Below are 27,848 nucleotides of genomic sequence, written 5' to 3' on the forward strand. Positions count from 1 at the left end.
TATCGCGCTAAAGGCATGCCAAGTGTCACGTGAGCTTGGGACTGCTCGATCGGCAGAAGTTGATTTTGACCACCGCCTTGTTCCTCGTGAGCCCCCTCTCTCTTTCTCAAATCATCACTTCCACCTCGCTCGAGTCGCGCCTTCCCTCCGCGATATTTGATTAGCGCATAAGCCTACCAGCTACAGAAAGAGGTCGTGCGTTCTTTCCTCGCCCTCAAAGCGCGACTACTATTACCTTCAAGCGGGTTCCAGGGTGTGTCTATTGAGGCAAGCGCACCCATACTCAGCTAAGTATCGATCCGCCTGGTGCCCTTTGCTTCTTCCATCACTCTTGAGAAGGCCTCTATCAACCCTCAAGACCCCTTCTACCAGCCGAAGCTTCTTTCAACCACCCTTCTACCCCACCTCCACGAACCACACCACAGCACTGCTCGAGTTCGTTTGTCACAGCACGGATCTACCCAATCCAATCGTCCCACGATCTTCCCCCTGGAATACTCAGTCTACCCTCACCGAACCCCTTCCTGCACCAGCACGTTTTCTTTCGATCTGGTGTACGTAACGAAACCCAATAAAAGACACCATTTCAAACAAAAGAATTGACCATACCACACTCCAATCCACCATGTCTGCCTCGCCGTCCTCTTCGGCAGCCGTCCCCTCCGCCAAACGGCCCCTAGAAGACCCTTCCTCTCCCTCCGCCCCAACTGATCTTCCAGACGCCAAGAGACCAGCCCTCGATAAGACTGCCAAAGACAGCGATGAAGCTGTGACAATCGACGCTCCTGTCAAGGTCGAGGCTGCTACCACCAATGGTACTTCTACCACTCACCCTGAAGTTACTGACAGCGAGCCTGCTGTCAAGGCGGAGGAGCCTCAGCCCATTCCCTCCACTTCGAGCGATGCTGCTGCTGCACTGCCTCTCACAGCCACACAAGATGAAACCAAGTGGATCCATATCCGAGCTGTCATCTCAAGCGCCGAGGCAGCCACGTGCATCGGCAAAGGAGGTGAGAACGTCACGCAGATCCGAAAGATGTCTGGCGCCAAGTGCACCGTTAGCGACTACTCCAGAGGTGCTGTTGAAAGAATCTTGACGGTCAGTGGTGCTCAAGACGCTGTAGCCAAAGCCTTTGGTCTTATTATTCGCACTCTCAACAACGAGCCTCTTGACCAGCCTTCAACCTCACAGTCAAAGACTTACCCGCTCCGTCTCCTCGTTCCTCACATCCTCATTGGCTCTATCATTGGCAAATCAGGTGTTCGTATCCGAGAGATTCAGGAAGCTTCAGGTGCACGTCTCAATGCTTCAGATTCTTGTCTGCCACTTTCCACCGAGCGCTCGCTCGTCGTACTTGGTGTTGCTGACTCTGTTCACATTGCGACCTACTACATTGCTGTCACTCTTGTCGAGCAGCTGACGGAGCGGTTCGGTGGCCCTGCCGCGTCTGCCTATGCTACCCGCAGCGGTGGCCCTGCTGGCGTTGTGCCTGGTGGCATGCAGGTCGTCCCATACGTGCCTCAGCCAGCCGGTGGCCAGTACGGTCACCCAGAGATGTACAAGCGAAACGGCACCCAGCCTCCCCAGCGTGGTGGGCCGACGGCTCCTTATGCCGGGCAACCAACTGCTGCTCAACCTCAGCAGCCATATCAGCAGCAGGGCGCCCAATACCCGAACACTCCTCGTCAACCCAGTTACGGAGGTCAAGCGACTCCACAGCAGGGTGTTGGTTATGGTCAGATGCCACCTCAACAGGGCCAACCTGGTCAGCACCCTCAGCCGCCTAGCGCAATGCCCGGGCAGCCTATCACTCAGCAGATCTACATTCCCAATGACATGGTCGGCGCCATCATCGGCAAGGGCGGTGCCAAGATCAACGAGATCAGACATCTCTCTGGTAGTGTCATCAAGATCAACGAGCCACAAGACAACAGCAACGAGCGTCTCGTCACCATCACCGGTACTGCGGAGTGCAACCAGATGGCACTTTATATGCTCTACTCTCGACTCGGTATGTAATCCCGACCTCCGCAAATTTCTGTGCTAATGTTTCTACAGAGAATGAAAAGCACCGCGTCTAGTTTCTGAAAATCTGCTCTTCGCAGCACATTTCTGATCAGCTAGATATGAGGGACTCGGGTCCGAGGGAGGATACCGAGCCCTGCCATTACGACGACTTGACCTTATTGTTGTGAAAACATCGAGGAGTCTAGGAGCTCGAGGAAGGAATTTAGTGGAGTATGATTCCTACAGCCCCAATAATTCGTGGCCACTCTTTCCTCCATTCCGTTGTGCGCGTATTGTCATCAACTTGCTTCTGAGTGTGTCTTCCTCCTTTCCACCATCTCGCTCATGCGAATAGCTTGTTTCTCAATCGGTCCGTGCGTCTTGACAATTATCCGTTCGCAGCACCGCTGCCTGGCGAACCTCGTTTGCAGGTAGTACGACAGGCATTCAAGCAGAGCTGCCAGAGTCTATCCGCCACGGTCGAAACTGTCATCTGGTCTCGTTTTGGCGCTGCAGTCAAGATTAGCGGGGTTGTCGGATCAGGGTTTTCGTGCGACAGTAAATCGCGATCCGAGCTTCGAATTTTGCCCCGACTCGCAGAGTCGGCGTTCGACAGGAGCCGCAAATCAAACAGGATTCTGCTGGCGCAGAGATATGTGTGACGATCACGTACGACGGGCTGCAAGGCTGTTTCCAAAGTCTCACCGGCATGGATTGGGAGTGCGTGCGCCAGGCTCCTCCCACATGTGCACCAGTCACCTCGGTGAGCAATTGTGGCGCGCAGTCTGAAAATTGCTGTTTGTGAAATCTCTCAAGGAGAGATGGCTTGATGTGTTGGGGCCGGTGGACTGCACGCGGCATGCCGAAGTGGCGCTGGCTTCGTGGCGTTGTTCCAGTTCTTTGTTCTTTGCTTGAGGCTGATTGCAGTGTTGCGTCATGGTGTGGACTACCAACAACACACTTCTTTGTTGTTTGGCCAACTGTCTGAGATGAAGGTATCGTCAAAAACATCCCGCTATTGCCTTGGACCAAACCAGGCATGGAGTAGTATAGTCTCGCCATATCGTCACAATTACAGAAGCTTCGCCCAACCATACATGGCACGGTAACGTCACTCGATTTCGTTTGCGTGGCATACGTGCCGATTTATCAGGCGGCAGCTCCTCGCGGATCCTAGAAATGGTCGTTCGATCCAAAGACCGAGGCTACGTACCGACCACGACGATATCTTGCACCGCGATCCCGTACGTAGCCCAGACCTCGTTCATTGGCATGGACCTTCAAGAACCAAACAACATGTCGCTACAGGAAATGGAGGGCGCCGTTCTCACATCCCCCAAGCCTTTCGATGATCCCGAAACGCCTCGTCGCGCTACGACCGATGTCTCCAGTACGCGACCAGCATCTGCCATCCTACGCAGCGTCGACTCCATTCACAATCCGCAGCCCTGGCCGCCGTCGGAGGTATTCCACTTCGACGCAGGAAGTCGCAACAGCAGGGAAGCTGGCCCGGGTCTACGGCCAACATGTCCATTGCCGCAGCTGCCCCACCTTCACTTCTCACCCTTTACCTCTCGACCCATAACCCTGCTGGTCGGAGGCACGTCTTCACCTAGCAAAGAAGAGAGTCCCGTCTCCCACTTCGCCCACGAAGATCTCCTTAGCTCCATTTCGCCCTTTTTCCGCGCGGCCCTACAACGCTCTTCTCCTGGAGGGGCCTACACTTTCCAGGAAGCCGCCACCGGCGTCATCAAGCTCCCCGAAGAGCGCCCAGAAGACATCGCCTTCCTGCTGCAGTGGGCCTACTGGCGGCAGCTGTGGGACACACATGCGCGGGAAGCGCCGCAAGTGAGTCTTGACATGAACACCACCGTCGCCACGGACCTCGGCCTGCGCCACGACCTCGTCGACGCCGCTGTACACGCGTACCATACGTGGCAGGAGGAGAAGCGCGTGCTGAAGCAGACTTTTGGCAGGGCGTCGGCAGAGGTGGAAGCTTATGTGAAGAAGAGGCCGCGGCCGCCGTCGTTCGGGCCGCTGGTGAGGTTGTATATCGTTGCGGATCGCTATGATGTGGGGAAAGGGTTGAAGTACTGTGTTTGTGAGCGGATTAGGCGGGTGGGCAGGGAAGCGAATTGTGTGCCGGAGAGAGACGACGTGGCGTCGTTGTGGGATGAGGGACTGGAGGAAGCGGATGTGGGATTGAAGAGGGTTGTTCTGGAGATGTTTGCAGAGTTGAGCGGGAAGAGTGCTAAAGGGTTGTTTGCGAGTGGGGAGAAGAGCAGGTCAATGGACGGGGGATACACGGGCTGGCATGAAGACTTTTTAAACGACTTGGTCCTGTTCATGTTCGAGAGGAGTGGTCAAGGGAAGACGGAAGAGGGAACGGAGATGCAAGCGTCCACCGAGGCTTCGAAGCCCGAGGAGGTGCGCCGCCGGTTTAGGAGTCTCGAGCGCCGGAGCAGCGTCAATACTCGCCACGAGTGAGTAGCGGAGGACTGTCAACAGCCTTCCGCAGAAGAACGCCCGGTCGACAGCAAGTCCCTCTTCCAGTATCTAAAGCGCAAGGCAACAACGAATTTCACCTTCGTATTGATCTCTGGTGATCCTTGGCATCAGCCCCGTACCTGTTCTCGACGAGTCAACCTGTCTACCATAATCGAGTTGTCTGCTCGCACATTCGTCTCAATTTTCTCGTCCCCTATGCGGGATAGCAGCGCCGTAACGTGCGGGTTGGCGGGGCAAAGTGCTTCACTTGATGCTGAACCTTCAGTGGGCCAGCCACCTCACCCGCCAACCCCCCCGCCTTCAATGTTGCTGGAGTATTCAGTATGCCGCAGAAGTGCTGCATCAATATCCATCAACATCACCACAACACACAGATACGGACGCACGCACGTAAGCCTCCCGCAATCGACAGCAGCAAACCAACGACCATGGCAACCACAGTATCCGAAGTCCGCCGCGGCGACTTTATCTACCACGACGCCCTCTTCGTCGACCTCGGCAGCGGTAAACGCCACCCACGCGCCGGCGAGTCTGAACTCCGCGCCTTGCTTCTCCCCTCAAAGACCAAGAACAGCGGCTCCTCCTCAGCAGTTCCGATTAAGGATCAGGTTGCTCACTGGTACGAGGCGCAACTGCTACACTATGGCTTGCCACGGACTCAGGACAAGAACTCGGCCAAGCTGCGGCTGACTCAGGCGTTGCATGGTGGGGGGTTGAGCGTTCCAGCAGAGGTGAGGGTCATGGAGGCGGCGATGAAGAAGGATTATGCGTCGGTAATGAGGAAGGTGACGAAGGTTGAAAAGGAGAAGGGCCAGGCTGATGTGATCGTGAAGGGGAAGAAGCGGAAGCTGGAGGAGGAGGATGACAACGATGCTGGGACTGCGGTACCTCACGGAAAGATCAGGGTTACTGTTGATGTCGATCTTGGTCTGGCTGGGCACGAGTTTGAGAGACCGAAGACGAAGGCGACGGCGACGGCGACGGCGAAGAAGATGAAGGGCGAACCTGCATCAAGACCTGCGGCAAAGACTACAACGACCCAGAAAGCAGAGACCGATGGTACTCGTGCTTATGGCTCCTCGGTTGTAGGTAGAGGTAGGAAGGGGACCGCTGCGGCTCCTTTGTCAACCGCAACTGCCTCGACATCGACGACAAAGCCACGAGCCAAGCAAACTGGTCGACGCAGCGCTCCCTTCATGGGCCACACTCCAAGCTACCGCCAGAGGGAGGACGCCTCGCCTCAGAAGGTGCAAAGCTATCCGCCCACATATTTCCATGATCAAAACTCGGAGTGCGACCTGGACGACAGCCCACCTCCATACGACTCCCACGACTTCTCCCGGGCCAGCGCCCCCTCCTCAGGCCACAAACAAGCACAGAGAGGCGGCACAGTCCAAATCTCTGGCCACTACGACATTACAGCCACCACACCCGATTCCTACGTCACTTTCAATCCCAGTTTCGTCCTCGTCGTCGACAAGCCCAATCAGCAGCTGTGGGGATCCATGACCATACTGGGCAAGATGCGCTGCATGCTCTTCGCCGATAGCATCAGCAGCATGCTGGACGCCACCGGATCATTCTCCTGGCGAGCTGAGGACTACGAGACCGGCCAGTACATGTTCCGGATGGAATTGAGCGGTCAGTTGGAGTTCGACCAGGCGGGTGGCGTGAAGGGAAGATTCTTTGGGTTGCTCGACGGCGAGGACGTCGTGATCCAAGGTGACTTGACGCACGGGTACGGGATGCCGGGCGTGGACGAGTTGAAGGCGGAGTGGGCGGCCATTCCAAGACGGGCTTATGGGAGGGGTTGAAGGATGGGTGTTGTTGGACGGCCAGTGATGCTTCAATTTTCTGTCTCACCAGAAGATCGTCTGCAGACGACAGCGATGAGTCACCATGGGAAAGCACATTTGGTTTACCGGAAGGAGCGAAAGTGCTGCATTGTCAGGTAGTCTGAGCAGGCTGTATGTAACATAGACTGATGTCGTCGAGAGTACGGTTGCCAGTTCAACAAAAGAGTGCAACCGTGTCAATGAAAGGAGTTTCTGTACAATTTTTCCCCCATCTCGTCGTCCTCCTTCTGGAACTCTCTGTTCAGTCGTAATACTTCATCTTCACACCGTTAAGTACCTGCTTCCCTTCTTTGCTGTCCCTGGTCTCAGGCTTGTCCAAGTTTCCTTTCACGCGGGCACGAACCCAGTCGACAGCCTTGACCTCAGCCACCTCATTGTCAGCCTTCAGTCCCAGTCGCCGGAGGAGTGGGCTGTCCACCGTGGCCAGATTCAGATCGTGCGACGGGCGCAGGAAGTACAGTAGGCCGAGTCTGTCAATGTTGGCCTGGTCCGCCGGTGGCACGACGACGCGGTGAATGCTGCTCTTCAGGTAGCCGTTGGTCCAGAACTGCAGCACGTCGGCGATGTTGACGGTGATGCTGCCGGGGTAGGGCTTGACCCACTTCCACGTCTCGTCCGGCATGCGAACCTGCAGTGCGGCGACGGGCTGGCGGAACAGGAGCGTCAAACTGCCGAAATCGGTGTGGCCTTTGGAGTACAAGCCGCCGGCGCGCGCGTTCTCCTCGGGGGTTCGTGCGTGATAGATCATGTATCTCAAGTGGCAATCGGAGATGTCGTCCCACTTGTGGCCCTGGCTCAGATAGTCCTCGGGTAGCTCGAGGACGATTGAGATCAGGGTCAGCAGTTTCTGCACCGTGTCTTGGGCGATGTGACGCTGGAACTTCTCAATCTCGGGTCGGTTCTCGTGAATGATGTCCGGCTGCGAGCGGTCCAGTTTGCCGTTGAATTTGAAGAGATTGTACATCTCGACATTGTCTCTCAGGCCCGGCACGATTTCCGATATGCCGAGACGACGATACCCGGAGTAGTGGCCATTCTTCATGTCCGCCTCATGCTTGAGCTTCTCTTCCATCGGCAGCTTGAAGATCTCTCGACCAATCGCAAACTGATTGTCGACTTCGTCTTGGGTTAAGCCAAAGTTGGTGATATAAAAGAATCCTAAGCTAGGTCAGCAGGCGGTCGCGCACAGGGACAGACTTGACATACCAACTCTGTGGACAGCATCTGCCAATTGATGCGCCAGTTTCTCCTTGCCGCCTGGGACATCGAATTGGGACAAATCGAGCGTGACAAGATCGGCCCATGGTACTGGATTCTGTCAGCGCCCGCTTACACTGAGGTTCTTGACTACTTACGCTCAGCCGAGGACTCTTGGACTTGCTGATACTTCTCAATAGGACGATGCGTCGGAACGCCAGGTGCTGTCTGTACGGCTGCCGCCATTTTGACTGATCTATGTTTACAGGAGTAGTTACTCCAAACAATGCAGGGTCGGCCACCCCCTCCTCCTATATGATGCCACTTCCATCAATTCTCCAACTGGCCAGCCTCCGAAGACGACACCCCGCACCTTGTACACTGAGCGCGGACATGTCTGAGCAGTGCAACATAACCTCATGCAGCGTAGTGCGGGATTGGATGTTGATCGGATTGCGTGATCGGGGCAAGGGACTGCGCGACTTGAATTGCCGAGCTACCGAGCTTGTTCCGAGTACACTTCACTCAGACCAACGATACCTTTGGCATCGATTCTCTGACGTTCTGATGGCAGAGACCTTTCGAGATTCGCAGTAGTGAACCACTACAAGGAAAAACACCACATTGGGAGGATTTGGTGGATGCCTTGTCGCCTTGGGCCCACGCTAGTCTCCGCCAGGGCTCCACTCGATGGGTGTTCCTTTCACCTCATGCCATTCCCCAGGCAGTATGGACACGACGGCGTGCTTCCCTGAAAACGCTCAGCCAGTGACAGTCCGGCCTGGTGGCGATGTTCATATTCTCTCTATATGTGGGCAAATCGGGCCCGTTGGCCACGACAGATTCCTGGACTGGGGAAAGTCCCAGCCAACGGATCCATTCAATAACGTCCGCAGCGATTGCGTGATACTTTAGCGATGGACGCGTCGGCTTCCTAGAGAATCTAATTCCGCTATCCTCCTCGGAGACGGCTGTGAAAAACCTCTTGAAGCCGGCCATGTGAGCTCAGCAAGCCTCAGGCAGCGATACTTGGGAATCCAATTCTCAACTGACAGCTGACTGTCTCCTGACCTACAGCTGTAATTTAGGATATCAAAATAAGACGGCTGCCCAGCATTTCTCGAGCTCGTCACCATGGCAAGCAAGGAGGTCAATACCTATGACAGCCCTTGGACTCCAGAGTCGACATCATTTGAATGAGGGCCGTCCGTCCGCCGGGTCGTGCTCAGCTCGCAGGCATCATAAGCCCACAGGTGTACCAGGGCCCCTCCGGCCCGCAGTACACAATGTCGTACAATATCTCGATGTCGATGCCTGGCCGGGGCGGTCACCATGATGGCGGGGAGCTGGTGGCTCGTGGCGCGGAGGGACCGGACGGGGCGGCGAGTGCTCGCTGCTGCCGAGTCTGTTGTTACAGAGGTCGGTGCCTGAGATCTGGGCCGTTACACTTACACAAAACGACGCGACAAAGCCAGTGGTGGACGAAACCCATTTTCACTGCCTCTTGGCAGCAGTCTATACGAACCAATCAGGGCGACACCTTTTCTTTTCTTTACGGTACTGTACATACTCCCAAACAAGATCCAATCACAATCACCGTTGGCTTCGCAGAAGTGGTGGAAATGTGGATGTACATGTGCCAGGTATCTCAGATGTGGATATAATGGCATGGAAAAATTCATCTTCTCCTGATTCAGCGTTCCCGAACGCCTTTGCGCTCTTTTCTTGTCCTTCGCGTCCCCGTACTCTGCTTTGCTAGCTTTACACCCCCAGTTTATTCATATCATCTCCCATGTCCGCGACTTACGAAGAACGTCCTTCTCTCTTTTCTGTAAGATTTCTGGTGGTGCTTTTGGTATTCCTCCACCAACGCCGTCGTCTTGGGTATAGATGTCAAACAGTCCTTTGCACTCTTGACAGCCCTTCGCACACGTGGGCGCATGTGATCGAACGGTCTGGAGGCTTCGGCCTCAGTCTCCGTCTGGAGTGTTTCTCGGGGCGACACATCCTCTGCCTTGATATGCTCCTTCTGGCACATGGATCTTGTGTCTCCACCCTGACGCATCTCTGTGTGCATGCGGTCTTCCATGGCGCCCGCATGAAAACCGTCGCTTGAAGTGCTCGACTCGCGGCTTCTCAGCGTGTCAAGACGCCAAAATTTTGGCGAATTGCCCATCGCGGCAGTAATCGCTTCCCGTACCGCATTCGATAACCAACTGTCCAGTCCAGATCATGCTTCAGCGTTCTTTGATACCACCCCGTCCAATTCTCCTAGGCATTGACTCATCTAGTCATCGTCCTCCCTCCTCCTCACGCTCCTGACCCAATCACACCCACCAACCAAGCGACCCGCCTCATCGAACCACAGCATGTCCACACTCTCCTTCCGCCTCTGCAACCCACCTGGTCTCTTGGCGGTGGTAGTGGCGGGCATATCGACGCCCAGCGTCGCGACCTCCTCTGCGGGCTCCGTGTAGATCTCACTGACCACCCAGACCTTGCGCTGGCTCTCGTCCACGGCGCACTCGCGACACTTGGCCCTCAGCTCCGGCACGCGCTTGGTGCGGCGCGCCCAGTAGGCCAGGTACTCGTCGCGGCTGGCCATGGCGGCGTCGTCGTTGTGCGAGATGGAGACGTCCGGGTGGATGAGTGGCCGGGCGGAGGCGAGGTCGTGCTTGTTGTAGAGCGTGTCGAGCAGGTGGAGAGCGCGTGAGTGCAGGTCCACAGGTGTGGTGGGTGGGTCAGAGGAGCGGGTGGAGGAGGTGCTGCTCGAGGAGGAGGAGCGGGATTTGTATGGTGGTGGGGGTGGAGAGCCGGCGAAGTGGACTTTTTCGCGGTGATGTGTGTGAGTATGGTGTTGAATCGGGGCGGAGATCGTGGGGGGAACGACTGGTGCATGCTTCATCTTGATGGTATAGTGTGGTGTGGTGTGGTATGGTAGAGGTATTTTTGTTGGGGAAATTCTGAGGACGAGGTCCTGGCGGTGGGGTTCATCGAAGTGTTTGCGCGGTGACCAGATAGGCAGATAAGAGTAGAGGAGCAACAGTAGCGTCTGTAGTAATCGAACAGCGCAGGAAAGTGGCACCAACCTTCAGATATATTCTATAAGCGAGGGTACCTTGAGTAGAGGGATAAAAAGTAACCGCGTGGTCAGAAGTGGGCTCACACTTGAGCAGAGGGAGCAGCAGCCTTCGCTTATATTGCCAGGGTAGACGACCGAGCCCAGGCGTAGCACTCCCCCGAACAGCCTGCGGTGATTGGCTGTATCACCCGGCTTCACGGCTCGATAACGACAAGGGGGCAGAGGATCACGGAGACAGCGGGAGCAAATATGGATTTTGGCACACGCCAATGTCTCATCGGGGGCCCTGGGCCCTGAACCCAAGAAAGAGTCACAGGCCGCCATCGCAGTACTCCGGTAGGGGGCGGGCTTCGGCTGGCGGCTGCGGCTGCACTGCGGCGCCGAGGACGGGATGATGAGTGCCAATAGCGCAGGGCCCCATATCGTATCGCACGATTTACATGAAGAAGAGAGTACGGTTTTCCCGCCACCCGTCGCGGCGCGCACGACCGCGCTTCGGGCACTTCGGTGATAAGCGAACCTTGATGACTGTGATTGTTTCTGGGACCACGTTCGTCAACGAATCTCATGTGATGAATGCTACTTGCGAACCTGCAGGCATCCCACGCGGCAGTCTACAGGCGCGGCTCGGCTATACAGGCACTGTGCTTCCGGCTGCAAGCTAGTAGGATGGCAGTGATGCTGCCCACTTAACACCGGACACGATCTTCCCATCGACAAAGTGGCAAGCTACAAGTATGGGAAATATTTCATCAATGCCCTTCTCCCCCACAAGCTCTTCACGCATGACACTTTGCTTCTGGCTTGTCCGACCCCTGCTGCATTACTGCCCCCCGGATCATGTGCGCTGACACACTACTGGAACGCTTGCTACACCGACTCGGGACTTGACGGGTGTGGTCTCAAACCGAGTTGTCTCGTGGCTGATACGTTTTGTGCTCCCGGAGCTGATCATCATTGTCCTCGTAAATCGTCCCGGCACCGGTCTGCTCGTGCCCGCAAATACCTGTTTGATTCCATCCAAACATCAAATCCCTGGGGCTAGGTTTCATTCACATCCAAACGCCATAAATCCCAAATGCCCTGTCCCGCCTGCCCTTTCCATGCTCAATGGGTATGTTCTATCATGCAACCGCTGTGTCTTGTCCAAACATGTAATCATGGCGCCCCGGAAATGCACACGGTAATGTTGTCACTGATCCCCTTCACCGACCTCTCATCTGCATTAGCCTGAATCGGCGTTCGTCGTCCTGCAGTGTACTCAAATTTCGATTTAGTGGTGGTGACTGCCCAGTTAGTGTCCCGTTCAGGCTACCCGCAGCTCTCGAATCTCTCAGATACGCGCTGGGTGGGGCCGAGAGTGCTGGCGGCCCAGGCCTGGTGCACACGGCCCCGTACGTGGGGAGGTCGGCCCCTATTGACTGGGGTGCAGGTGCTTTGACCGCCGTGCTATACGATGGTACTCTTGCCAGGTCCTCCATGTGCGCGTACTGCGGGAATGGAGTCCGAGCTCCAGATTGGAATCCATCGTCTTCCTCCGACTCACGTCGCGAGAGTACACCACTACTGTTCTGTGTGTTGTCCCCTGACGCATACTGCGAGCCAAAGTAGCTGTCGTTGTTAGGATCGGAATTGCGTCGAGATGCATCATGACTGTGCGCTGGCTCTCGGTCAAGGTTCGACGGTCCCGAAACGTGCAGGTTACGCAGGCGGTCTTGCAGAGCAGCCGGGTTCACTGATCCACCATTGGGCGTGGTTGCACCAGTTGAACCGCTAGTGATAGCATCCAGTGACCGCAGGTTCTCGAGCGAAGGCTGACGACTGTGCAGATACGGAGTTCCTGGTGTCGACAGAGCCAGCCCAGGAGTAAGATAACCACTCGGGTCCACCTCCGAGTACAGCTTGTCCAGTGTATGTTGACCGTATAGTGGGGGTGCCGAATGATTCATGTCATTCTCCACCGCTGCACGGCTGGCTTGCGGTGTTTGGTCCACCAAGTCGTTGTGCTCGTTGATTGGGAGGTTGGGAGAAATGTAAAAAGAAACCGGCAGGTTGGCACGGAGTTCCGATATGTGTCCATCAGGATTGTGCAACTGCACGTTGAACTTGACCTTGTGCCGGATTTTGATGCCCTTGACATTGCAGTCCTGCAGACACTGGTGCAACGATTTGGGCAATTCCACGAATCGCGAAAACTGATACCCCTCAGCGGCCTCGTCAATGATCTGCTCATCCCTTGTCGAATCGATCGTGTAATTGTCGGTCGCAATGACACGGTCGTGTTTCGACATCCCTCCTGACAATGCCGACACATTCCATTCAGGGTCAACAACGAATTCCTGCTCCTCACGGACTTGGGTCGAGATGTTGCCAATGACGAGGCCTTTGAGAAGTGGGATGAGTTTAAAGTCGACACGCAAGAACGAGCCGAATATTATGGCCTTGCTCGGTACGCTGATTGAGTACTCGATCTTGTTGGGCCATATGTTTTCAACGCTCTGGCACAGGTCAGCGGTCCATAATTTGCCACGGGCCGTGCCACAGCACCGTCGACTTACCATAGCATGAGCAAGCTCGAGAGCACTGGGATCGAGCGTCCTCACGAGCCTGAGTGGTTTCCTCACCACGATGTCCTTGCCTCGTCTTCGGCCAATCTCGGCCTTGAGGCGATATATGATCCATGCGTCTTTGAGGCCCTCGACACTCTCCGGAAGACTTCCTTCCAAGATACAGTCAAAAGGCCACTCATAGTTGTCTGGGAGCAACATTTGACTTTTCTCTTTCCCGCTTACTTTGAACGGCCATGATTTTTCGAAAAAGGTCTTCTCTCGATATGCACTCTTCCGGCCGGACATGGACGATGCGGAGGTGGCTTGCCATCTGCAACGAGTCAGCGCGGTCGTGGTGGGATGGCTGCAGTGACATACGACATGTGTATAATGCCGCTGAGGGTTAGTTGTACATGGGAAATGTTCAGAGGTTCGGTCAAACACAGCACCAGCGAGCCAGCAAGCTGTGCGCTGGCAGCCTCGTCCTCGGCACCTCGAAAGACGATATAGTCGTTGTCAAGTCTGATGTCAAAATGCTTGACGCCGGAACTGCTACCACCAGTGCTGTGCCCACTGAGGAACTTCAAGGCCATAGTCGATGACCGTGACCGGTGATTGTCGACGAGATGTCGGTCCGCCAGAGTTGAGGTGCGAAGATCGGTCAAAGGCGATGAGGTCAGAAGATCATTTCGCGAAGGTACACGTTGACGGCTATGGAACTGCGGAAGAGGTGGCCGGGCAGCCTGTGGTTGGAAGAGAGCAAAGTCAGATCGGGTCTTTTTTAAATGATGGTGTGATGGCAAAGGTAGATGCTGCAAGGCAACTGGCGACAAAATTACGCAAAAAATCAATAGTACAGGGGCATAGACATGAGCGGCTCCATCCGGCGAAGCAACATTATCGTGGCCATGCCTTTTATCGTAGGAACGTGAGGTTCCATGTGAAAAAGGAAGATATGAGTGGTGATGAGACTTACGGCAGCGATAAAAGAATGATCCACCGAGCTGGTGTGATGCGCGGCGACCGACGCCGGTGGGTTATCAGCGGAGCCGGCTAATCCCAAGGAACAGCCACCCTCGGGCAACCGCACCGAAGGCTGAATCGGTATCTGTGAATGTGCCTGTGGATGTCCCTGTGGATGTGCCTGAGGTGCGTGCGATTGCGAGTTTTCGCCAACCACAGTCGTCGTAATGCCCACAGCAGGGTTTAGCAACGATGACCCAGATGTCCCTCTGGACCGTTGCTTGATTTGTAGACGGTGATTATGCCGACTCTTTCCCGTTGTCTCGTTGTGGTCGACGTCGACGTTTGGACACGGGGCGGAGAGCAGATCTTTGCGGCGCGTAGGCGAGGACGAGGTTCGCAGTCTGATGTGCTGTCGAATCGAGCGAGTCTCATGGCCGGTGTCGCTTCCGCTGTCGCTCGCCTCGCTCGTAGGTGCGCCGGTAATCGCTATCGATAGCGGCGATGGGATGCGCATGACGCCCCTCTGCTGGGCGTGGTTTGGCAGCTTGATTGCTTGCAACACAAGTACCACGGCATGTGAAAGAAAGAGGAAGTTCAACAGCGGGTCTGTTTGCTGACTGACTTGAAGTTCGGCCTTCAGGAGTAGCAGTACATCGGTCCGTGTAGCATTCTTTTTCCCCTGGTCCATCCGGCAGCCGCTTGCCGTCATCCCACGTCTCCAAAGACAAGTTTACACGATCTTTCTGGTTCCCCTCAGGCTGAAAGGACGCCAACACGCAATTCCGGCCCCGTTTTGGAGAGATAACGCTACATTGCTCCCGTTTGACTGCCAGCATCTAAGCCCCTCCGGCTTAGCCGGCAGCATTGGAGTGCTCTTCCTGAAACCCGCGTAATTCGTATTCAACCTATGCGGCGCTTGCTGTCAGCTGCGGCCTGAACTCCCAAACACGAAGGACAGTTGACCAGGGTCAGTCTTAACCCTACCAATGCAGGGTCGTGCTCAGCTCATCGCAACTCAAAGCCAGAAACAAATATCAGCTGTCGGTATCTTTGCTGCTTGGGTCCCATTCGCAGACCACACTTCTCGCAACTCAAGCCCGGTTGCAGACTTGGCCCTGGCTATTCTAGTGGCACCACGGCCTGCATCTCGCGTGTTCGGTTCTGCTTTTAGCCCAGCCATCAGGTCCGAGTGCTACTGCTACATATGTACGTCTGGCTCGCTTTTCCCCCTCTAGTCTGCTTCTAGAAGGTCCTTCTAGCGCCCGAAGGCATCGTTGTGCCGGTCTTGTCCCGTAGACAAGCACTGCGTTTGCCCACTTGCCGCATAAATCAGGTCTGGAGCATGCCAGGCCAAGGCGACAGACCAGTACCTCCAGTGCTGTTCTATCCTATTCGCTGCGTGGCTGCGTGTCAGAAGAGCATGATTACCGGACCCATCTAACGCCAGGACAGGCGTGCTTCGTCAGCCTCATGCTTTACTTGAATCAGTGCTGCTGCTCAGATCCAGTTGGCTGCTGTTGACGCCTTCTCGAGGCCGATCCCAAGTTCGAACATGACCTAGACTCCTGTCAGCATTTCCTATATCCCTGAAATATCGAAGCGAACATACCTTCCTGACAGGCCACCAGTATAGAGTCTTGCTCAAATGCAAGTCCACTTAATGAATGCTCATCCACCTTTTTCGACAGTATCGGCGGGAGTTGCGCCGTCCGGGCTCGAGGCTCAACAGGGTGGTTGAGGAATTCCGCATCGTCATCCAGCTCAGGTTGATGCATGCTCTGTGTCTTGTTGGAATCCGACCGTACTCGATTGGCGCTGGCACTCTCGGTTCGATGTCTTGCTAATGATACAGACTGCGTCGAAATGCTCCCCCTGGTTCGTCCTCCAGCCTGTTGTCTGTCAGCTTGGTTGTCCGATCATCGTTCAGGCGACTCACCCCTTTAGGCCTGTGCAGCATCCCAACATTAAAATCCCACAGGAGTAACTTGCAGTCTTCTCCCACGCTCCCGAAACGATACGTCTTATCGTCACAACGCCATGGGTCGAAAGCGACCGCTGTCACCCATGAATCGTGTCCCGGGCACCGTGCTACGATTTGTCGTTCATTCAAGGACCAGATTGATACGAGATCGTCTTGCCCTCCAGTCAACACGTATTTCCCGTCAGGTGACCAGGTCACGCAGGTGAAACCTCCATAATACGACGTGTAGATGTCTGTCAGTCTGAGTCCTGTTAGTTGCGCGGTCTTCCATCAGCGACAATTGTCATACCTTTCTTGCAGATAATCGATGATACGAAGATAGCCATCCTCGGCAACTACCGCCAGATGACGACTATCGGGCGAGAACGCGAAGTCGTTGATGCTCGAGTTGGAGACCTTCCACGCCGCCACGGGGTTGGCCTTCTGATTCGATGAGTTCACGCTCTTGGTAATATTCAAGGTTGACGACTCCTCGTCCTCGATGCTGATGGCCTCATCCACCACCTCTTCCGATGTGAATGGCGCGTCTTCTTTCTCCTTATCGTACACAACCAAGCTCCCGTCCATGTGGGCGGCCAAGAAATGGTTTTCTGAGCCTGGTACCCACTTGATCTTCGACACAGGGGAACCATTGATGATGCCGTTCTTGTTGATTCGTGCATACTTTTGAGACATGGGTTCGTACCAGATAATATCACTGGCCGAAGAGCCCATTATCAGGTCCACATGCGTTGAATGCTTCGTCAGTGGATTGACATCGTGGCAAAGCATATGCGCTTTGGTGAACAAGATTTTGGTCATGGGCTCCGACTTGGTCCCGGACGAGAGATCCAACCACTGGAATGCGCGGTTGATATTGACGAACGCGAATGTGCCTCCTTGATCTCGCTCCGACAGCTTCTTAGCCAGCGCTTCGTGTGGTATGACTCGAGACACAAACGACGAGTTTGACTTTATGATGTTGTTTTTGGGCTTGCGTCGTTTGAGGCCGCCCTCCCGGCTGACAACGGGCGAGAGTACGGCATTGGTCTCACCAAAAGCTGGGACGCTGGATGACTTGCTGCTGCCTTCGTTATTGCTTATGTCGCTCTTGGATTCGAGAGATGTCCTCGGCTCCTTCTCAGGCTCTTTAGTCTCCTTCTCTTTGGAGTTATTGAGGCCGAGCGACCGCCATCGAAGCAAGCTGCTAGTTGTGGTGTTGGTCTTGTAAAGCTCCAAACGGGCACGGCTTGGGTTCAGAGACACCAGGGATAGCTGTACTCCAGCCGTCGGCGGCGCAGCTCCTGTTGCGAGTGGGTTAGGATTGACCACAGGCGCCTCGGAAGGATGAGGGGGCGGAGTCGCTAATTGTAGGTCGTCGCGAAGTATGTAGGTGCCTGCAGAAGGGGCGTCAGGGTGAACCAACGTGCTGAGTGTTCTTGCAGCCTACCTTCACCAACCTGAAAGCGATATTCCGGGCCTTCGGGATGGTGCAGAATATTGGCCGTTTCTAACGTCGTGGGAGGCAGGCCATTTGTGGTTGGGTAACGGGGCGGGGGAGGAATCGCGCTGGAAGATGAGATTAGCGACCATCGCAGCTCGACTGATTCGGAGGCACCTACAACATGGCGCAGGGACGGAGGCCAGTGCACAATTGAGCAAGAGAAGATAGACACCGTTCTGACAATAAGGGTTCGGCGGGTTTGTCAGATATCGGGCACTACACGATGGTGGTCATGCCGGCGCCACTATGCCAAATGCTTGTGTGAGCCTCCTATGTGCACGGAGTACAACTCGGTGTGGTCGGAAGCGACAACGAAGAGCGACGAACAGCTAGAGGTGGGCTGTGTTTTCGAGGTTGCAGTTGGAACTGCGACGAGACTTCGGCTAAATCGTGCGGCCGAGCCCTTCGCGGGACGAGTGACATGCCAGAAAGTGGATTTTAGCCACGCGGTGCCATGAGGGCGGGCTTCTAGGGGGTCGATAGGTGGGCGCCTAAAGGGCGTTTTCCGGGCATTGCGGGGTAGCAGCTTCCCTCCAATTCAGCCGGCCAATGCTGCCCATTATTTCTGCCTGAGGATAACCAGGGCATTTTGGGTAGACGTAGATTGGATGGTGGCCGGGATCGTGGTCTAGTTACGAAAGAAGAATGGACACATGGTGGCCGGCAGCTGTAAAGGCGCATAGTCGTCTGCGGAGAGCGTCCCGGGTTCGTTGCGGCGAGCGGCGTCGCGAAGCTCACCAGAGACTTGCGCGTTCAGATGTCCTCTGGCCACCTCATGCCACGAAGCTCAGCTCGAAGTATCGCCGACAGTTCTTCGCTGACATATTCGAGGTCTTCCCGTGTGCTGTCCTGCTCTTGTCCATTGTCCATAGTGTCTGCCCTCTCTGCCACCTGTTCTTGTTCCCCATCTCCTTGAGCATTGCTGCCATTGATTGCCGATGCATTTGTGATCCCATCTTCACGAGGCTTACGCCTTCGATCCGGTCCTTGCACGGCAAGAAGAATGTGGTCGGCGATTGGGGCGAGCACAGAAAGCGCTCTCGACAGCTGCGCCTCGAAAACGAGCACGTCCTCGGACGCAACCGTATAAGCAGTCGTTGTAGTTGTAGATAGGGACCTGATCTCCTTCATCGTTGGCGTGCCATCACGAAATGCATACGCCAGTACCGCTCCATTGGTGGCAGAGACCATTAAAGACGATACAGCGTCCCGCCAGGCCAGAGCCTGTTGAAGCAAGTCCGAAAGCTTTTTCGAGTCAAGCAAAGAGACTTGTGTCATTTTCTCAGACTTCCTGCGGTAGTCTGGAGAGTGTATAACTCGTGCAATGAATCAAGGTCGGTCCTGGAGCGCAACACTTGTGAGACTCAACCGTCACTGCCAGGAGCTTGGCAGAAATGTATACAAGGCTACGAGGCTGAAAGCTTTCAAGGAGGCGAAGGGTATTGAGCTGTCACACCACGAGGAGAAGCGGTATAGTCTCTGTTTAATTGCTTTCGAACCGTGCATCATAAGAATGTTGACTGCGCCTAACCGAATTTGTCCCTCATTTCGCGGTCAAAGCCGAGCTCAACCCGAGCACTCCCATGCCAATAAACGCAAACGCTATACACAATCCCTTGTTGTGGCTGAGCTGAAGGCTTTCAGAGAACAAGGACAAGGCAACACTGGTCATGACACCCGCCGTAACTGCAAACATACCACCGTAGACCGCTTCGCTTGGTGCGCCCAGTCCAAGTTTGCCGTTTGATGCCAAATGAAACCACAGAGCTGCAACACCTGCTCCTAGGGGTTGCGAGAGACCTCCTAGCAACGATGACCACAGGATAGCCTTGAATCTAGAGCTCAACGCCAGGTACAGGGGCAACGACATGGCGAATCCCTCTGTAAGGTTGTGTATGAAAAGAGCCATGAAGATGGCAAATCCCAAAGTCGGATTCGCATGATTTGTAGCATATGTGATGAAACCCTCTGGTGCCTTGTGCAGAGCGATAGCCATGGAAGTCTGCAGCCCGATGGACATGAAGGCATTGCTTGGTACGTGATGGTGGTGCTCATTCGTCACTGAATGCGAATGCGAATGCGCTGATTCTCGACGGGTTTGCGGATCGCTGTGATGTATGTGTTCACGAGGTGGATGATGATAGTGGTGCGTAGCAGATCTCGACCGTACTGCAGTAAGACGACCGTTCGTGGCATACTCGTCTACAGTTCGAGTCTTGCCCAAGTTTAGGTCGCCTATCGCAACATTTGCATGCTCGTCGCTAACCTCCTCTGACTCTGGGACTGGGGAAATGGAGCGCAGATCTGCTGAGGGTTTCCGCCAGGTCGCAGCCCGAACAGGTACGTTTGAGATAGGAAGAAGAGTTCCTCTTCGTTGCTTGGCCTTGAAACAATCCTGGCCACATGGGTCGGAAAATCCCATGCAAGGGCCGTTTTCGTCACAATTGTCCTTCTGGCCGGATACATAGCGCGTCAGAGTCCGAGTAAGACCACGCGGCATTAAAGACGGTCGTCGTGATGTTGGAGCAGTAACATAACCATTCTCGCTCGAGGGTTTTCTTGAAGCATCAAGTGCTGCCACAGTCTCTTGTGCCTTTGGAGGACTAGCACTCGTAGTCCTGGAGAGCAGTGGAGTCTCTTCGTCCACATCCACCGGAGAGTTGTTGACCTCTTGGTAAGCACCCACGTGCTCGTCATCATGTGGATGTTCGGCCATCTCCTCCAAGGGCTCCTTACTCGCCTTGTCCTCGTGAGTATGGTCACAATCCACCACATGGCTGGGCATAAAGTGATGCATAATTGTAGATAATATCCTGATTCCAGCCACACCTGCAAGGAACAAGCCGATCAAGATGAAGGACGCCATTCTGGGAGAGTGACCACCATCTTGCAAGTAGATTTTGGACTGAGGGAGCATTGAATATAGAGCAGAGAACAGCATGACGCCCATGCTCAGACTGAGGGAAGCGGACAGGAAGGTGTCGCTTTCGGCGACGCGGAAATCCCGCATCCCGGGGAAGAGACGGACGAAGACATCAATGCAGATGACACTGGCGCCGAGAACACAGGCTGAGAATGGTTAGTAGGAAGCAGCCCGAAGGAAACGAGAAACCTTACCAACCCCGCTGATACATGTCATGATCCAGCCTCTGGTATCATTGTCGAGCGCCATGGTGGCGACGATGACCAACTTGGTGAAGTTGCTCTTCTCAGTGTCTATGAAGCATGTGGTCGGATTGCGCAGGACCAGTGGCTACGAATGCTGCAACAGATACTGGAAGTCAAGGAATTGTGGTATAACCATAGAGATGTCCCGTGAATGGGAATCCGAGGTATGGAAGTTGTCTCCAGGTAAGGTAGTGAGGCGAGTCCGGCGTATGATGTCGAAGTCGCTCTCGATCGCAGCCGCTCAAGGTCCTCCAAGGCTGAAATGCAGCCTTGTATCGCCTAAATGGAGCGACGCCGATTGGCTACGCGCTTTGACGCGCCGGCTTTTGGGCAATATTCTTGAGCAGCGCCATCTGACCTTTTTGCGTTTGATCGGTCGACTGCTTTCTGTTACCACTCTGAGCATTTACCTGTTTTCGCAGTGCCTCAATTGCTAGCGACCATAGGGTCGGCGTATTCTCAGGGTCATGTCCAAAACAACACTGGCGATCGTGGCAGCTGCCTCAGCCGCCGCGGGAGCGTCGTTGAGCGCAATTGTCTTCTCACGACCTAAAGAGTCAAGACTGCCACCCACTACCACCGCGCCATTCCCTTCTACTCCCACAGTGCCACCCCCGCCTTCTCCATCGTACCCTAGCATCCCCGCTACTCCTACCACACCCTCAACTTTGGTGTCGCCTGTCAACCCGCAGGGTATCCTACAGTATGGATTTCCTGGACCCATATCCGACTCGCTGTCCACACCTTCACACCTGACATCGTTCAACCGCTTTACACGCAATCCACACTGGGTAGCTGAGCATTTTACACCTCAATCTCTGATGCTGAAAAACGCCGATCGTAGGCATAGCGTCTTCTTTGAGGATCCTACAGTCCCACCCATGTTCCGAGCCAAACTATCAGACTACGCACGAAGTGGATACGACCGGGGACATCAGGTTCCAGCTGCGGATGCTAAATGGTCGCAAGAAGCGATGGACTCAACTTTTACTCTTACCAATATGTGCCCCCAGGTTGGCGACGGGTTCAACCGCGATTACTGGGCCCATTTCGAGGAGTTCTGCAGAGGCCTTGCCAAGAGATACCCAAGCGTTCGCGTTGTCACGGGTCCTCTGTATCTTCCCAAACGTGACGAGAGAGACGGCAAGTGGCGGGTTTCATACGAAGTCATCGGCAGTCCACCAAATGTAGCCGTTCCGACTCACTTCTACAAGGTCATCTTCGGCGAGGAGTCTCCCCACAGTCCTACAGGTCGAGTCGCTCTGGCCGCCTTTGTACTTCCAAATGCCCCAATCCCCAATCAAAAAAGCTTGACTGAGTTCGAGGTTCCGGTCGAAGCTGTCGAACGAGCCAGTGGCTTGACGTTCGCCGATCGACTGCCTGCAGAACGACGAAGGCGTCTTTGCCAGGAGATCAATTGCCAGATCCTCGTACGTGAATTTGACAAATCACGCCAGCAGGGAACTCTAGTGAATGCTGGACAACAGACCGCGGGCCAGGTCGTCGAACAGCGTAAGAAGTGGTAGCGATGTAACTAACCTTCACAAGAAGGAAACCGGCTCACCAACCACTTATCCTGAGTTTCTCGCCACGATGCCCTGTGTACTGAGACTTAAATACATCAAAACGTTCGGCAGACTTTCTAAGTCAGTTCTGGACGTCGAAAACATAGCCAAGCTGGGGCGTGGAGCCTTCGAGATCGTCACGGGGCCGGATCCGACCATGATCCCATTGGAGAGTATACATGGGCGTTAGCTCGAGATGGTGCGCCGTTGTCAGGTTGAGCCTGCCAATTTGGGCTGAACCTTCCTGGGCGAGCAACTTGGACCTAGTCTTAACCCAAGTTCACGCTTCTACATTTGGGTGAGTGCAGCAGGGAACGGCCTCTTACCCTCTGTCGACTGCATGAGCAGCTTGAGAATCCTGCCGGTCCGGATCTAGCTCACAACAAGCGTCCAGGCTGTTTCTGAGACATTCTGATGGCATGTCTGGGGAATTTCTCTGGGCAATGGCAACACTTGAGCCGGCAGGGAAGAAGTTTTCCTCATTAGATGGTTTCCTGGGCACATTACAAAGAACGTTTGCGAAAAGAAAGCCAATGTGGTCTAGCAGAAAAGTCAGAGATGACTGTCATGCAGTCTTTCAGAGCGGGGACGGGCGTTCACGGGAGCGTACATGCTGTCGAATTAACTGCCCGCAGGTGAGGATCAGTCACAGGCAACGCTCCGCCAGAACAGACCATTGCTCGCGGCCGGGGGCAAGTCGCAGCGAAATGGAAACCACCCTACCTCACTCGAACATGGATCCGTCCGCATAGACCCTGAGCGCCACGATGCGGCCACCTTGAGGGCACCAATGTGACTTCCTGGTTTGGGGCAACATCATCTGCACAGTCTGGTAACGACACGGCTACAAGAGGATGCCTAGATGCACGCCGGCCTTGTGGATTTTCTCCAACCCTCTGCCGCATCCGAGCGTTTCCCCATACTCAGCCGTCTAATGAGATAATCGCGGCTTGGCAGTTGCTATTCCCGGCGCCTACCGAAGTATAACTCGACTTTTGACGCCATACGCTATGGGTTGATGGACAACCCTCGAGGGAGTGTTGCCCAATAGCTCGTCTGTCTGGCAGCACGGCAGACGATCATACTTCCACCGTTAGTCACACGGCTGAAGGCGGTCGTCTGGAAGCCCCGATTCGATTCCATTATTGTTTACAGGCATTATGATCTTACAATCCTCAGCTGTTCTGCTGACCGGGCATTCACCAGACTGCAGGTCAAGATTCCGGACTTCTCTTCTGAGCCATGGAAGACCCCGCAGTTCGGTTTAAACACGACCTATGGCTACCACCCGTGTCTCCATTCAGGACAGCCAGTTAGGGAAACCGACTGCCACGTTCTGCTACTTTAAAGCTCGGCTAGTGCAAAGCGTCCTGCAGTGAAAACCGGCCACTTGCTCTGCTTACTCTTCGCCAAGAGATCGTCTTTCCGCTCGGGGCTGTTTAAGGAATGCTGGCCTATCATGAATGCAGTCTGATCAACCCCGTCCTGAATCCAGATGATGCACCACTGCCTGCGCGTATAAGCCTTTTCGACGTCTCTGCGCCGGTACGCCGCGACTAAATTTGGAGCCCTTGCCGTGCTCACAGTACCACAGCTTTTCCAGCGATGCGCTAGAAGCATGTAGGCTGCTGGCACGCTTGGCACGCAACTGTGTATGTGATTTGACTTTGGCGAGCCCACCTGTGTTTGCAGTGAGAAGGCGAGTCCTTCACATGAATGGTACATTAATGTCACGGCATGATCTCAGCTCAGTGTCAGGGTTGATGCTCATTCAGATTGGTCGCCCAGAGACACTCCCTGAGCATGTCCTTTGATATTGGAGAAGCCAATACGAGCTGATGAGCTGATTTCTTCCCACGGGACATCATTCAAGGGGTTTGTTGGCAAGGCCGCCATTCAACGGCAATGCAGCTCGGTCGCTTGTACTGCTTCGCAGGCCCTGCCATGTGCCGGGCATCCGCGCTTCGCCTGGCGGAAGGTACTGCCGTATGACTTGTGATGGTGTTGTCTGAGAGGGCCGATCGCCAGACCAAGAGATGTCTGCTCGGAAGAGACATACCGCTCGGTTCTATCCCGAAACATGGCCAATACATTTCCTCCATGTCCACATGCATTAGCGCACTGGCGCTTTTGCGGAGGACATGCATGCCAAGACTATTCTACAATACTGCCCGCCTACACCATGCCTCTTCGGAGTATCTATTTGGTAATTTTCGAGCAAAGGATCCTCTTGTTACTCCCGCATCGCGAATGCTGCCCACAGGCCGACCAACGGCAGCATTGTTCTGAGCCGGCACCTCGCATCTGGCCGCTGAGCACCAGAACAGCAAGGCAGAGGTGCATGCCACGGCTTGCTCAACAGTCAGCTGAAGTCCCGGGTAGTGAACAACATGTAACTCTCGAGCAACCACGAGCGAGATCGCGATCGTGATGCCTGACACAGCTCAAGTGGGAGTATAAGTACCTCGTATGTACCTCAATGTTGTTGAGAAGAATAGCTTGTGTTCACAACATCAGCCGCCCTTCGTTTCTTCCGTCGTTTGACACCTTCAATTCAAAGCCCTTCAAAGCCCTTCACTGCCACTCCTCGGTTCAAACCCTCCCAGTCTTCTTCACCATGGTCAAGCTGCTATCATGGGCGTGCCTTGTTGCCGCTGTCGCCGCCGTTGCCGTCCCCAACGATGACTGGAAGAATCAATACAAATGCCCCAAGGCTGAGACTGTGACCTCAATCCAGTACAAGTATGTGATCCTTCTGTATCTCACTAGGCCAGACACACGTTACAGAAAGTCACTAACGCCCATTCTCCCTGCCATAAAGGACCGTCGAGAAATATGTACCCAAGGTCGAGACCAAGTACGTCGACAAGTATGTCACGACGACCGAGTACAAGACCGAATACAAGACCGAGTACAAGGAGAAGCCCGTCTACAAGACCGAATACAAGACCGTCACCGCTGCTCCCGTCGTCAAGTACGAGACCATCACCAAGCAGGAGCCTTGCAAGCAGACCGGCTGGAAGAACTACTAAAGTTGTGGTCCACTATCGCCCGCTGGTTGCTGGCTCAGGCTCTTGTAACACGTACGGGCTGGTCACTGTTGGGGGGGGTTGGCCGAATGAAAATGATTCAACAGCTCTGGGATACGCATTCACCTCGGCACGGCAACAGGCAAGGTAACAGACAGGGCTCAAAAGTCTCACGTATGGCTTTTTTGCTTACGAACTTTTACGATGAATGACCCATCATGGTGGTCGTCGCCGCTTGGCGGCGTGGGTCTTTACGCTTCTACGATCCTTCAACCCAAAAAACAACAACAACAGGAAGCTGAAATTTAATGTTTATACCTTTTGTAGTAGTGACTAGCTAGCTTACCATACAAATCAACAAGCTCCAAACCCAGATGTAAGTAAACTCCCCTCGTGGTAGCCCTCTTTGAGCTACCGCTTTCCCAATTCCAAAGTCTCACCTTGTCTCACCTCACCCCGTCTCCACACACCTCACACATGCATGTAATACACTTATCCGATGCGAAGCTAAGTTCAGCGACATCATCACCTTTCGCGTGCGCAGGTGTACTAGCTACGACAGTGGTCGTCGCAGTAGCCCTTCCCATTCCCCTGAGTTTCCCTAGAAGCTGATGCGAAGACATATAGCTAAGGTTGCAGAAGTAGTAAGTCCTAGTAGCGGTGACGGTGGGTAAGGTGTAGTGTAGTGGGTCAGAGGGTCGGGGGCTTGGCATCGCGGCGAGGCTCTCGCGCAAAGGGGCTGACACGGGCGTTCTGGTACCAGGTTGGGACAGGTGACAAAGTGGGAAGGAGAGGATAGCCATGGCTGTGCGGGGGATGGGTGGTCAAGTTTGCGATCGGGTCGTGTGGGGATTTTGACAAGTTGTAGTGGTGATGGAGATGAAGATGGGAGATGCAAGAGAGCGGCTGTTTCTACAGAGTTGAACGTGCTAGTGCTAGCACACTCAGGATGAGCTTTTGCAGGACAGATGGATAACAAGGGGATCAATTCGTGAACATATCGTTACTCTGCTCTCTGCTTCTTATATCCGACACACTTGCACTCAGCCCAGCCTAATTTCTCACGAAAGCTCACCCCTCCCTCGGCAACTCCCCCTCGACCCTCAACGCCAACTCGCCCCGACTCGCCTTGACCACATCCTCAAACGCGCTCTGGAACATGATATACGCCATCTCGTCATTATAGATATCGCGCGTATAGTTCGCCACCTCCTCGCTCGCCTTGATGGTGTCCACGCCCGTGCTCTCGCCTCTAGCGGCACGCCCCGCCGCGGCAGCGTCGGCCATCAATTGCGCCTGGATGCAGCGGTCGAAGGCGCCGAAGAGGAAGGTCGCGCCGTCGACCGTCTTGGCCGCCGTGAGGTGCCCGTGGTTCTGGAGGATGCAGGCTTTGGTAGAGCCCAGGGCGGCGGCGATGTGCTCGCCCTCCACGTGCTTCTCGAGCGCGATGCCGCCAAAGGGCGCGAGGCCGTGGTCTTTGTAGAACCTACGGTGGTTGGGTCAGCTTATTCAGCGACTTTGCTTGGAAGACACTCGCTAGGCCGTGGGGAGGGTGAGGGAGGAGGGTTTGGGAGGGGGTAAAACGGGGACACAAGGCAAAGACAAGACTCACCGACACGCATCCTGATTGATGGGCTCCAACATACATCCCAAGCTGCTAAAGGCCTTGCTGGGCACGCTATGGCAGTGCACGACAGCAACAACATCGGGCCGAGCACGGTGAATGGCGTTGTGGATGACGTAGCCCGCCGGGTTGACGGCGTGCATGTTGCCGCCCTGGCCATCGACGACCTGCCCATCCTCATTCACAAGCACCAAATCCGCCGGCGTCATGTGGCTGAACGACTTGCCGTGCGGGTTGATCCAGAAATGGTCCGGCAGCAGGGGGTCGCGCACCGTGACGTGCCCACCCGCGCCCTCGTTATTGTAGCCGTTGAGGCCCAACCAGCGCAGGGCGGCGGCGTGGTGCAGCTTGCGGAAGGCGCGCTCGGCGGCTAGCGAGGCGAAGCGTGGGATGCGGATGCTTTGGATGGGGGTTTCTTGCGCTTTATTGGACGAGGGCGTGTAGCTGCCGTAGCCGAATGGGAGGGAGGGTAGGTCGACGGTTTGTGTGACGGTGGGGGATGGAGCGCTGGTGACGGTGGCATAGTTGCGGGAGGAGAGCGTGTATGTGGTACTGAAGGGGCGGCGCATGAACGTACTGGGTGCCATTAATTTGGGGTGTGAGAGACGGCGGAGGGAGCCGAGAGGCATGTTGTTGGGTCGCATGATGAGCTATGGTGTTGTGGTTCAGGTGGTGAACGATGGTCGTCGGGTCGATTGGTAGTGTAGAAGTTCGCCCCTGTCTGTGTCAGGTGCATGTCATGGAGTTGTTGTTACTGAACGAGGGATATAACACCTCGCAGGCCTCGGGCCCTCTCCGCACATTCTGTGCCGTGGTGCCGTCTAGTTGTGGG

General features: G+C 55.0%; 11 protein-coding genes across 11 annotated transcripts; 4 read left to right on the forward strand and 7 right to left on the reverse strand.

Moving 5' to 3' along the window:
• Nucleotides 1–625: 625 nt before the first annotated feature.
• HMPREF1541_05577 (uncharacterized protein) lies at nt 626–2,020 on the forward strand (the record flags this gene model as incomplete). Its single annotated transcript, XM_008719917.1, has 1 exon — nt 626–2,020. One exon carries the CDS (start codon nt 626–628, stop codon nt 2,018–2,020), a length of 1,395 nt encoding a protein of 464 aa, XP_008718139.1.
• A 1,284-nt stretch (nt 2,021–3,304) lies between these two features.
• HMPREF1541_05578 (uncharacterized protein) lies at nt 3,305–4,495 on the forward strand (the record flags this gene model as incomplete). Its single annotated transcript, XM_008719918.1, has 1 exon — nt 3,305–4,495. The coding sequence occupies one exon, from the start codon at nt 3,305–3,307 to the stop codon at nt 4,493–4,495; it is 1,191 nt and encodes a 396-aa protein (XP_008718140.1).
• A 449-nt stretch (nt 4,496–4,944) lies between these two features.
• Nucleotides 4,945–6,330, forward strand: HMPREF1541_05579 (uncharacterized protein; the record flags this gene model as incomplete). The annotated part of the gene is made up of 1 exon (XM_008719919.1): nt 4,945–6,330. The coding sequence occupies one exon, from the start codon at nt 4,945–4,947 to the stop codon at nt 6,328–6,330; it is 1,386 nt and encodes a 461-aa protein (XP_008718141.1).
• A 283-nt stretch (nt 6,331–6,613) lies between these two features.
• Nucleotides 6,614–7,815, reverse strand: HMPREF1541_05580 (uncharacterized protein; the record flags this gene model as incomplete). Its single annotated transcript, XM_008719920.1, has 3 exons — nt 6,614–7,530; nt 7,579–7,680; nt 7,728–7,815. The coding sequence occupies 3 exons, from the start codon at nt 7,813–7,815 to the stop codon at nt 6,614–6,616; spliced, it is 1,107 nt and encodes a 368-aa protein (XP_008718142.1).
• Nucleotides 7,816–9,856: 2,041 nt separating this feature from the next.
• HMPREF1541_05581 (uncharacterized protein) lies at nt 9,857–10,474 on the reverse strand (the record flags this gene model as incomplete). The annotated part of the gene is made up of 1 exon (XM_008719921.1): nt 9,857–10,474. One exon carries the CDS (start codon nt 10,472–10,474, stop codon nt 9,857–9,859), a length of 618 nt encoding a protein of 205 aa, XP_008718143.1.
• A 1,382-nt stretch (nt 10,475–11,856) lies between these two features.
• On the reverse strand, nt 11,857–13,793 carry HMPREF1541_05582 (uncharacterized protein; the record flags this gene model as incomplete). The annotated part of the gene is made up of 3 exons (XM_008719922.1): nt 11,857–13,149; nt 13,210–13,531; nt 13,579–13,793. The coding sequence occupies 3 exons, from the start codon at nt 13,791–13,793 to the stop codon at nt 11,857–11,859; spliced, it is 1,830 nt and encodes a 609-aa protein (XP_008718144.1).
• Nucleotides 13,794–15,634: 1,841 nt separating this feature from the next.
• Nucleotides 15,635–17,753, reverse strand: HMPREF1541_05583 (uncharacterized protein; the record flags this gene model as incomplete). The annotated part of the gene is made up of 6 exons (XM_008719923.1): nt 15,635–15,723; nt 15,776–16,055; nt 16,103–16,388; nt 16,437–17,523; nt 17,577–17,695; nt 17,749–17,753. 6 exons carry the CDS (start codon nt 17,751–17,753, stop codon nt 15,635–15,637), a joined length of 1,866 nt encoding a protein of 621 aa, XP_008718145.1.
• A 630-nt stretch (nt 17,754–18,383) lies between these two features.
• HMPREF1541_05584 (uncharacterized protein) lies at nt 18,384–18,908 on the reverse strand (the record flags this gene model as incomplete). Its single annotated transcript, XM_008719924.1, has 1 exon — nt 18,384–18,908. One exon carries the CDS (start codon nt 18,906–18,908, stop codon nt 18,384–18,386), a length of 525 nt encoding a protein of 174 aa, XP_008718146.1.
• Nucleotides 18,909–19,173: 265 nt separating this feature from the next.
• HMPREF1541_05585 (uncharacterized protein) lies at nt 19,174–20,802 on the reverse strand (the record flags this gene model as incomplete). The annotated part of the gene is made up of 2 exons (XM_008719925.1): nt 19,174–20,699; nt 20,748–20,802. 2 exons carry the CDS (start codon nt 20,800–20,802, stop codon nt 19,174–19,176), a joined length of 1,581 nt encoding a protein of 526 aa, XP_008718147.1.
• Nucleotides 20,803–21,265: 463 nt separating this feature from the next.
• HMPREF1541_05586 (uncharacterized protein) lies at nt 21,266–22,324 on the forward strand (the record flags this gene model as incomplete). Its single annotated transcript, XM_008719926.1, has 1 exon — nt 21,266–22,324. The coding sequence occupies one exon, from the start codon at nt 21,266–21,268 to the stop codon at nt 22,322–22,324; it is 1,059 nt and encodes a 352-aa protein (XP_008718148.1).
• A 4,139-nt stretch (nt 22,325–26,463) lies between these two features.
• On the reverse strand, nt 26,464–27,645 carry HMPREF1541_05587 (uncharacterized protein; the record flags this gene model as incomplete). The annotated part of the gene is made up of 2 exons (XM_008719927.1): nt 26,464–26,878; nt 27,005–27,645. The coding sequence occupies 2 exons, from the start codon at nt 27,643–27,645 to the stop codon at nt 26,464–26,466; spliced, it is 1,056 nt and encodes a 351-aa protein (XP_008718149.1).
• Nucleotides 27,646–27,848: the final 203 nt, after the last annotated feature.

Source organism: Cyphellophora europaea (assembly GCF_000365145.1).
Source record: "Cyphellophora europaea CBS 101466 unplaced genomic scaffold supercont1.5, whole genome shotgun sequence".
NCBI lineage: Eukaryota > Fungi > Ascomycota > Eurotiomycetes > Chaetothyriales > Cyphellophoraceae > Cyphellophora > Cyphellophora europaea.